Genomic DNA, 10,925 nt, shown 5'->3' with positions numbered 1-10,925 from the left:
GGTTCTTTCGAATGATAATAAGCATTTCACATAAAATTTGAAGTTTCTGTGTTTTTTCTTTATAAAAGTAGTGAACCTCGAAATGGATCACCCTTTATATATTATATATATTCCGACGTTCCTTTTTGGATTTTATAAACTTTGTGGCACTCTGTTAATGATATTAAAAAAGAACCTCTCATTCTTCGAATATCTTGTTCGTTCTTTTCTAACTTTAAATCACGCTTTTAAAAGTGAAATGTAAATTTTTTCGGATGCCTTGACTGATGTTGGAAAGACAATTCCCTACATGTACTCAAAAGATATTTCTTTATTTTTTTAACTTTGCACACCCAATTTGAATTGGATGTTTTTTGAAATTTTAAGTACTCAGTTATTTCTGTTCTTCTACAGCAGACCTTACCTGAATCTCGTAAATACATAAACGTCAAGTTTTTTGTCAAATTGTGCGGGATCCAACGAGAACAAACCTTTTTTACGGCCAGGTGTTCATGCAATATCGAATGTAGTATGCTGGTGGGAGAAATGCATAGGCATGCCTCTATCTGAAGGTATGTTACATGACGGTCTTGCATTATCAGTTCACGTACGGCATCGATGTTTTCTGGCACAACGGCTGTTTTTGGACGACCTTCACGGAATTCGTCTTTGATTGGCCACGATTGAATTCGTTGTACCAGTTTTTCACAGTGCTATAGGATGGTGCTTCATAGCCATACAAAGATTTTAGTGCATCGATACACTCTTGTCGTGATAATCCACGTCGAAAGTTGTGAAAAATGATCGCACGAAAATGTTCACGAGTTAATTCCATATTTGGCCGAGATGAATTTTTTAATTCCCTGTAAATAAAACAATTCACGATTAAATGACAAAACGTTCTGAGTGATGTTATGCTAAAAAAAAGTCAAACTTTTCAATGGAAATGTCAGATTGCACCTGGCAACACTTAGTGTTGTCCTCGGCCAGAATATACATATACAGCAGCCCTCGTATATTTCATGAATAAAAAAACAACTTATCTTGATGTTGTACTTTTTTACTGTCAAATTGCAAACTATTTATGTCTGTTATTAAAAAAAACATCTCGAAACCGGTTAAAAGTTTTCAATTTGTCGATGATAAATAAAAATTTATGTGCGCAGCATGCAACGTGTTAAAATTAAATCTTTTTACATATTGCTACAATATATTAGTTCCCTCCGCCTTTTTTACGATTGGCAAAGTTGTGAGAAATGTTTCCAAATTTTTTTTGCTAACATCATTATTTATGTCAGTCTAACGAAATTTGTCCATATTTTTGCTCATACATACACACTCTACATTTTCTCAGCAAGTCTTGCAAATTTAAGATTCTACCACACTTTTTGACTATTGTTATAAATGGCATTCATTAAAAACGATAAGTTGCTATGATGTATGTGTGTATATAAATTTTTTTTAGAAAAATAAAAATTCAAATAAAAATTAAATATCAGTAAAGACTGAAATCCAACGCAGGATTGCTCTTGCCAACAGGTGCTACTTCGGACTGAGTAGGCAATTGAAAAGTAAAGTCCTCTCTCGACGAACAAAAGCCAAACTCTATAAGTCGCTCATAATTCCCATCCTGCTGCATGGTGCAGAGGCTTGGGCGATGACAACAACCGATGAGTCGACGCTACGAGTTTTCGAGAGAAAGGTTCTGCGAAAGATTTATGGTCCTTTGCGCATTGGCCACGGCGAATATCGCATTCGATGGAACGATGAGCTGTACGAGATATACGACGACATTGACATAGTACAGCGAATTAAAAGACAGCGGCTACGCTGGCTAGGTCATGTTGTCCGGATGGATGAAAACACTCCAGCTCTGAAAGTATTCGGCGCAGTACCCGCCGGGGGAAGCAGAGGAAGAGGAAGACCTCCACTCCGTTGGAAGGACCAAGTGGAGAAGGACCTGGCTTCGCTTGGAATATCCAATTGGCGCCACGTAGCGAAAAGAAGAAACGACTGGCGCGCTGTTGTTAACTCGGCTATAATCGCGTAAGCGGTGTCTACGCCAATTAAGAAGAAGAAGAAGACTATAAAAGCTTTGAGCCGTTCGATAACAAATGAGGTTTTACACTAGAGGACTCACTATGCCGTGACTACTTCAACTTATTGCTAGAGAAAATGCGCTGCAGAGCGAAATAGAGAAGGTGCAATCTTCTATAAGAGTGTACAGCTCCTGGCGTACGCCGATGAAATTGTTGTCATTGCGCCTTTAGCTCTGCTTTCTTTAAACGGGATAAGGAAGTGGCAAGACGAAATATCGCCTGTCTTCAAGAAAACCTTTATGGCATTCGCGATTTTTTGTATTAGAAATTTGAAGTGGTAGGTTATTTCGTCTATATTGGACCTAGCATCAACACCAACAACAATATCAGCCTTGAAACCCAAAGTAAAATCAATCTTACCATAAGACTACGAACAAAGGCTAAACTTTTACCAGTCCCTCATAATTCTTGTCCTGCTATACGGTGCGGAAGCATGGACAATGGCTCCACCTTAGGAGTGGTCGACAAAATGTTTTGCGAAAGTTTTACAAGTACAAAGTAAACTTTTTGAATCTAGCGCCCCCTGGTGGCGCCACCTATACATCGACTGTTGCGCTAGAATCTGCTATCTTTATCGATTGACCATTTCATAGATTGGAAGTTATTGCGTTTTAAGTGCCGGTATGTTTGTGCGCGTCTACTTATGAGAGCTGCCCCCGCCACGATGTCAAAATCGTGCTTGGCGACTTTAACGCCAGGGTGGGCAAAGAAGGTATCTTTGGCACTATGGTCGGTAAATTCAGCCTCCACGACGAAACATCCCCAAATGGGTTGAGGCTGATTGACTTCGAAGGGGCCCGAAATATGGTTATCTGTAGTACTAGATTCCAGCATAAGAAGATTCATCAAGCTACCTGGCTGTCTTCAGATCGAAAAGCCACCCACCAGATTGATCATGTTGTTCGGCGAGATTGCACTCCTGCGCTCTGAGAGCACTCGTCACGAGTTGTTGAGTTATAAAGGAACTGTGGGACAACATTTCATTTACGTACAGCTGCAACCGAAACCATTGGTTTTCGGAAAGTGCAAAAGAACCGCTGGTACGACGAGGAGTGCCGTGTCGCAGCGGAGAGAAAAAAGACTGCCTACCTCGCAACGTTACGAACGATCACAACACGTGTGGGATGGGATAGATACCGAGAGTTGAAGAGGGAAGCGAGACGCATTTGCGGACAGAAAAAAAAGGGGCCGAAATGCGTGAGTACGAAGAGCTTGATAAGCTGGTCGACAGGGGTAATACTCGAAAATTCTTCGAAAAAATGAGGCGGCTTACAGAAGGTTTAAAAACCGGAACATACTCTTGTAGAACCCCCAAAGGTGATCTAGTCACGATGCCCATAGCATACTTAAATTATGGAGGGAACACTTCTCCAGCCTGCTGAATGGCAGTGAACGCACAGCGCCAGGAAAGGTAAACCCGACTCCCCAATCGATGACGATGGAGCAGACGTTCCATTGCCCGACCATGAAGAAGTTCGAATAGCAATTGCCCGCCTCAAGAACAACAAAGCGGCAGGGGCCGACGGATTGCCGGCCGAGCTATTCAAACACGGCGGCGAAGAACTGATAAGGGGCATGCCTCAGCTTCTTTGTAAAATATGGTCGGCCGAAAGCATGCCCAACGATTGGAATTTAAGTGTGCTCTGCCCACTCCACAAAAAGGGAGACCCCACAATCTGCGCCAACTATCGTGGGATAAGCCTCCTCAACATCGCATATAAGGTTCTATCGAGCGTATTGTGTGAAAGATTAAAGCCCACCGTCAACAAACTGATTGGACCTTATCACTCTGGCTTTAGACCTGGCAAATCAACAACCGACCAGATGTTCACCATGCGCCAAATCCTGGAAAGGTCCCGTGTAAGGAGAATCGACACACACCACCTCTTCGTCGATTTCAAAGCTGCTTTCGACAGCACGAAAAATAGCTACCTATATTTTAGCCGCGATGTCTGAATTTGGTATCCCCGCAAACTAATACGGCTGTGTAAACTGGCGTTGAGTAACACCAAAAGCTCCGTCAGGATCGGGAAGGACTTCTCCGAGCCGTTCGATACCAAACGAGATTTCAGACAAGACGACTCCCTATCGTGCGACTTCTTCAACCTGCTGCAGGAGAAAATAATTCGAGGTGCAGAGCTTAATCGAGCAGGTACAATCTTTTATAAGAGTGTACAGCTGCTGGCGTATGCCGATGATATTGATATCGGCCTCAACACCCGCGCCATTAGCTCTGCTTTCTCCAGACTGGACAAAGAAGCAAAAAAGTTGGGTCTAGCAGTGAAGAAGGGCAAGACGAAATATCTCCTGTCATCAAACAACAGTCATCGCACTCGCGACTTTTCTCTCACGTCACTGTTGGCAGTCATAACTTCGAAGTTGTAGATAATTTCGTCTATCGTGGAACCAGCGTAAACACCACCAACAATGTCGGCCTGAAAATCCAACGCAGTATAACTCTTGCCAACAGGTGCTACTTCGGACTGAGTAGGCAATTGAGAAGCAAATTCCTCTCTCGACGAACAAAAACCAAACTCTATAAGTCACTCATAATTCCCGTCCTGCTATATGCTGCAGAGGCATGGACGATGACAACAACTGATGAGTCGACGTTGCGAGTTTTCGAAAGAAAAATTCTGCGGAAGGTTTATGGTCCTTTGCGCATTGGCCACGGCGAATATCGCATTCGATGAAACGATGAGCTGTATGAGATATATGACGCCATTGACATAGTTCAGCGAATTAAAAGACAGCGGCTACGCTGGCTAGTCATGTTGTCCGAATGGACGAAAACACTGCAGCTCTGAAAGTATTCGACGCAGTACCCGCCGGGGGAAGCAGAGAAAGAGGAAGACCTTCACTCCGTTGGAAGGACCAAGTGGAGAAGGACCTGACTTCGCTTGGAATATCCAATTGGCGCCACGTAGCGAAAAGAAGAAACGACTGGCGCGCTGTTGTTAACTCGGCTATAATCGCGTAAGCGGTGTCTACGCTAATTAAGAAGAAGAAGATGTTTGTATTATTGGTGCGAAAATGAGCTTCGAACAAAAAGCCAACATCAAATTTTGTTTTAAATTTGGTAAAACTTTTACCGAAACATTTCAATTGATGAAACAAGTTCATGGCGATGATTGCCTATTCGGTAGCAGAGTGCACGAATGGTTTCAGCGTTTTCAAAGTGGTCGTGAGGACATAAATGACGATCAACATGTGGGCCAATCAAAATCCGTGATCACCGGAAATTCCATCGAAACTTTGTGTGAATTCATCAAAAATCAGCCGAAATCATGATTGAAATTCATGGAAAGGGAATTGAAGATCTCCTAAACATCGCATTTTGACCGAACATTTGGGCATGGTTTGTTCCGCACAAATTGACTGACGACCAAAAATTGCCGTCTCATCGATCGACGCTTGTGACCGATTATTTAACCAAAAATCACATTTTAACCATTAACCACTCCCCACACCTGATGTGGCACTATGCGACTTCTTCGTTTTCGGAAAAAGGTCATTCAAAAAGCTTTCATCGGCATACTGGCGGCCATACCGGCCAACGAGCTAAAACACTCGTTCGACATGCTTTTAGACCGTGCAAAAATCTGTATTAATGCAGAGGGAGACTATTTTGAATAAAATAAATTGATTTTGCTGAAAAAAACATTTGGCCTGTTTTTTTAAAGTCCTGTTTACTTTGGAACGCACCTTGTATATAGAAGAGAAATAATTAAAATTAAAAAAAAAAGCTATCAGACATCTGCCAATAGTCCGATTTGAAAACTATAAGTAATGACCCATACACTTCTATATGTCTAAATAATCTAATACATATAATTCTTTCGTCTATTAGGTAAATGTAGTAATTGCGGTTGCGATATATGATCACGATTTTTAACAAAGCTTCGCAATTTGTACGATTTTTGGAGTATAGTATATCTAATGTTATATTGCTTCCGAGCTTAGTTGTGAATACCAATTATTCATGGCCAGAAGTATGTAAAATACAAATAATGTTAAATTTTTTTTTATATTACAAACTTAGTACCTATTATTTCGAATTATGTTATTCATTCTTTCTAGTAAAATATTTTTGAAGGTCTATGTGTTAACTTTTAAAAACTTTTTCCCTGTTTGTTGGACCTATGCTATGCAAAAAGCAAATCCTCCAAATGTGTATAACGTTTAAGATATATGAATATACATATGTATATATACTATATTCCAGGTTGTTCCATAAGTTTTGTCGTTCGATAAGAGAATATGTTGCTACTAGCCCATTTTTTTTATTTTATTTTGTTGGTACACTCTTCATCTGAACGTATGTGAAGTTTCATTTCAATCTGTCAATTCATTCTTTGTTCACAAACCATTTAGTGTCGGCGTGTCACAGTATTTACAATAGAAAAAATTTAATATCGTGCAGTGATAAAATTCTTATTTTTGGAAGAAATTCACGAACGAATGTTAAAAGTGTATAATGATTGTTCACCTACAATAAGAACAGTAAAAAGATGGGTTGCTGAATTTAAACGTGGTACGAGCATTGAACACGATCCACGTGAAGGACGTCCAAAAAGCGCATTAACAATAGAAATCATAACCAAAACACTGGTTATGGTTTTGGAAGATCGTCGATTGACTGAGAGAGATTTAGTAGAGGCTCTACACATGTGTGGCAGTGTGAGCTATATTTTAAGTTACATTTTGGGTTTTAGAAAGCTGTGTACACAATGGGTGCCGTATTCGCTAACAATTAAACAAAAACATATTCGAGTGAGACTTTCTCAGCAACATTTTAAGCGTTTTAAAAAGGATGAAGTGGATTTTGTGTGTCAATTTATGACTACGAATGAGATTTGGGTTTATCACCATGATCCTGAATCAAAACAAGAGGCTAAAGAGTGGTGTAAATCTGGTTGTTCGGCTTTGAAACGAGTTCGTGTCCGAAAATCGGCCTAGGAGGTTATGTCAACCGTTTTTTGGGATGCGAGAGGAATTTAGTTTGTGGATTACTAGCAACCTTTTGGACCAGTTGAATGAGAAAATTCGTGAAAAAATACAAGGTTTGCTGAAGAAAAAATTATTTTTCATCAGGACAATGCACCGTATCACAAGAGCACTTTGACAATGGCTAAAATCCATGAATTAAAGTTCGAAGTGGAGCATCCATTTGTTTCCAGAACTCAAAAAATTTATACGTGGCAAGCTTTTTTCATCAGTTGAAGAGGTCACAACGGCTGTTGAAGCGTATTTTGCAGACCTTCCGGATTCTCAATTCAGAGATGGCATCCACAGATTGGAGGATCTTTGGGGCAAGTGTATTAATGTTCAGGGAGATTATACTGCATAATAATAAAGTGTATTTCGAATCATAAACTTATGTTCTTCTTATGAAACGACAAAACTTATTGTATGTATATATGTATATACATTTGTTAACAAACATCTAGCACTTTATAAACAAGGCCCCAAAAACTATTATAAGATCTAAAATTATTTTCACTACTTTAATGTTCTTTTTTCTGGTGTAAGTATTATTTTTTTAGTAAGCGATTTAAATTTTAATTAACACAAAAATAAAATACATAGGCATTTATGAATTTAGGGCTTCTTTTGATTATATCGATGTTACGTTATTTTTCTTAAGTCAACACCATTGCCTTTTTGTATAGTGTTGACAAAAATCTTCTTTAACTGAGATAGAAACATGCTGAGACAAGATTATTATGTTTAGCAATTGATGGCGAAAAGTAAAATAATTGTATTAAAAAGATAGAATTAGCAGCATTTTTTTTCAGCTAATCTCATATTTATTCTTTTCGCTAGATAGAAAAGCGTTGATACTGATTGATTGTAGGTAATGTATCCGAATTATTTTACTATGTTAATAAATTTATTGGGATTTTAGAAAATTATTGCAATTTTTACTTGTTAATATTTTAGAGCAAATTTAAAATAATTTCGAAATTTCTCAAAGTTTATACTTTCTAGTTGCATTTAGTTTTTTGATTTGTATGTACATATATGTATTATTAACCCAATACTTATGTTTTTTTTTTACTCAGGGACAAGCAACGGACATACAAATCCAGGCAGAAGAAATTATAAAGCTAAAAAAGCAATTGATAAATATATACGTAAAACATACGAAACAATGCTACGATAAGCTTCAACAGGATATGGAACGTGATAATTTTATGTCGCCAGAAGAGGCGAAAAGAATGGGTTTAATTGATCATGTTCTGGAACACCCTCCCCAATCGGAGGCAGATGGTGATGTTATGACCACAGTTAAACACTCAGATGGGTAAACATATATAATTAGAATTGTACACACTTATTAAAGGCTTTTGAAGCGATAAAACCATTATGATATAATATATGTACTGATTTTTAAAATAATAAGTTGAAGTATTATTCGCTTGAGTAGGTAAAATGTGCTGTATAAACACACCTTAAAATAGTTTTTTCAATCAATGCATTACATTTATATTTTTTCATTGTATATCAAATTTTATTGTTTTTAATATAATTAATTATTTTTTAAAATTATGAACCGTAAATGACCTCCATGCTCAGCCACGCATATGCGACATTTAATTTGAAAATTATTCATTGCGGCTTGAAGGGTTGAAGTTGGGATTGCCTCAATAATATTGACATCATCGGCCTCAAAACCCTCGCCGTTAGTTCTGCTTTCTCCAGACTGGACAAGGAGACAACAACTGATGAGTCGACGTTGCGAGAAAAGTTCTGCGAAAAATGTATGGTCTTTTTGCACGTTGGACACGGCGAATATCGCATTGGATGGAACGATAAGCTGTACGAGATATACGACGACATTGACATAGTTCAGCGAATTAAAAGACAGCGACTACGCCTGCTAGGTCATGTTGTCCGAATGGACGAAAACACTGCAGCTCTGAAAGTATTGGACGCAGTACCCGCCGGGGGAAGCAGAGGAAGAGGAAGGACCAAGTGGGGAAGGACTTGCCATCGCTTGGAATATCAAATTGGAGCCACGTAGCGAAAAGAAGAAATGCCTGGCGCATTGTTGTTAACTCGGCTATAATCGCGTAAGGGGCTCCTACGCCAGTAAAGAAGAAGTCAAATCAGGTGACCTTGGGAAAGGGGAGTTTCTTGCTATTAATTTGTTTTCAAATTTTGAGAAGTATGGTTGACCAATATATGTGCCTGAATTGACGATACAACTGCCGCGATTGTTTGTTGAACCCCAACACTCGCATCTGGGTTTCCCAGATTCGGCAAACATGTTTACCAACCTCATAATAAAGTGTCTGCTAATTTTATTATTTTGTAATAGTTTTACCTTGCAAAAATTCCCCCATCTTTTTTACGACCATAAGCTCCAACTTCTACAAACAAAAATTTATAATCGGCATCAACCAAAGCCATCAGAACTATGCTTTTGTATTTCTCGTAGTTGAAATACTTTGAACCGCAGGCGCCTGAATCGCTATGTGTTTTTCATCCAATGCTCCACAGCAATTGGGAAAATGCTATCGCTAGTAAAAACGCTCTGATACATTTATGCATTCCTAATGAGTGCTGGGAATCTTATTAAAATGCAATTTATATTTTTTCATCGAACAGAAATGAATACTTACCTTTTGAAAAAAAGCATCCTAATGGGAAATCACTCATCAAGTTCGAGAAGTAGTCGCCTGTGGATAAGTATCGTAGTGTTACGGTATTCCTTCACCGACCGAAATCGCTTTACGGAATTTGGTATTCCTTTTGTAAACATATGGCATAAGACGCTCCACTGAAACATATGGCGTAAGACGCTCCACGAAATCTTTCAGACTCATTCTCAGGAAGTTCTTCAACCACTTTGAGTCCTGAGAAACCAGCTTGGAGCGTAGTGTGGTGTAAAAACTACAGATGGAACTGTTCCTCAAACCTGACTTAATCCACCATTACTTTGGTTTTCTTTGCTTTGTCCTCTTATTCCACGCTTTTAGCGTCGTTATTAGACACATCCCCGCAACTATTGCACTTTTTCTTTTTTTTTTATTAATTTTTTATTCACTACTACGCACTTTTTTTTAGCAAATTATATTTCAAATTTAACAGCTGTCAAAATTGTCACAATTGACATCTATAGTAAAAACGGATGGTCAATGACATGACTCCGAAAACTGCCGACAGTTTTTTAAATGCACTGCTATATCGACATTTGGTCAGTTTCGATGTTGTAATGAAAACGTATTTGACACCAGACAGTAGTCCGTTAAGGCAATTTTTGATGTCAATTATTTTGCCCTAATGGAAACCAGGCATTAGTACAAACTAATCTTTAATTTTCTTTACACTTAAGTAATACAATTGTAATAATTGACTCCTCTTCTAAAGGAGTAAATAAATAAAAAAATAATTGTACTGTTTTTTTAGGAAGAATATTTTAAGTAAATGTAAACAACACAAATAGCTCGTATATCAAAACGTTGTGAGTATGCAGCATACCATCAAAAATGCCAAATTTTGCGATGAATTTGTAAGTTTCCAGATTACAACACTAGTGTTACCAAATCCCGACGAACAACCTACATATTGCAGTATCGGGTTTTTGTGTCATTATCTAAACTTTTAATCGTTTTTGATGTTATTGCAGATTCTGAGCTTAACAATGAAAAAACTAGCGAATCATTCTGTTGCTGACTGACATTGTATCTAAAAACTGCTAAAAAAAAACAAAAACTTGAAAAAGCCTGAAGCTAATTTTTTAACTTAACATACATAATACATCGTTTTAAAAAAACAATCCAAACAGGTCGAACATGTGCTTTATTACAAAGGGGGGGGCAAACACCGTGATTGAGTAAC

At 38.4% G+C, this 10,925-nt stretch overlaps 1 protein-coding gene across 1 annotated transcript in view; it reads left to right on the top strand.

The window, feature by feature from the left end:
- The window catches only part of LOC126764158 (ATP-dependent Clp protease proteolytic subunit), a 136,202-nt gene that overhangs the window by 121,797 nt on the left and 3,480 nt on the right, over positions 1 to 10,925 (top strand). The window contains exon 3 of the mRNA XM_050481952.1: positions 8,144 to 8,385. Coding sequence (XP_050337909.1) covers positions 8,144 to 8,385 — 242 coding nt within the window. The remainder of the gene's footprint in view (positions 1 to 8,143; positions 8,386 to 10,925) is intronic.

This window comes from Bactrocera neohumeralis, unplaced genomic scaffold, assembly GCF_024586455.1.
Source record: "Bactrocera neohumeralis isolate Rockhampton unplaced genomic scaffold, APGP_CSIRO_Bneo_wtdbg2-racon-allhic-juicebox.fasta_v2 cluster09, whole genome shotgun sequence".
Lineage (NCBI taxonomy): Eukaryota > Metazoa > Arthropoda > Insecta > Diptera > Tephritidae > Bactrocera > Bactrocera neohumeralis.
The sequence above is the reverse complement of the archived record's forward strand: the minus strand, read 5'-3'. Positions and strand labels throughout refer to the sequence as shown.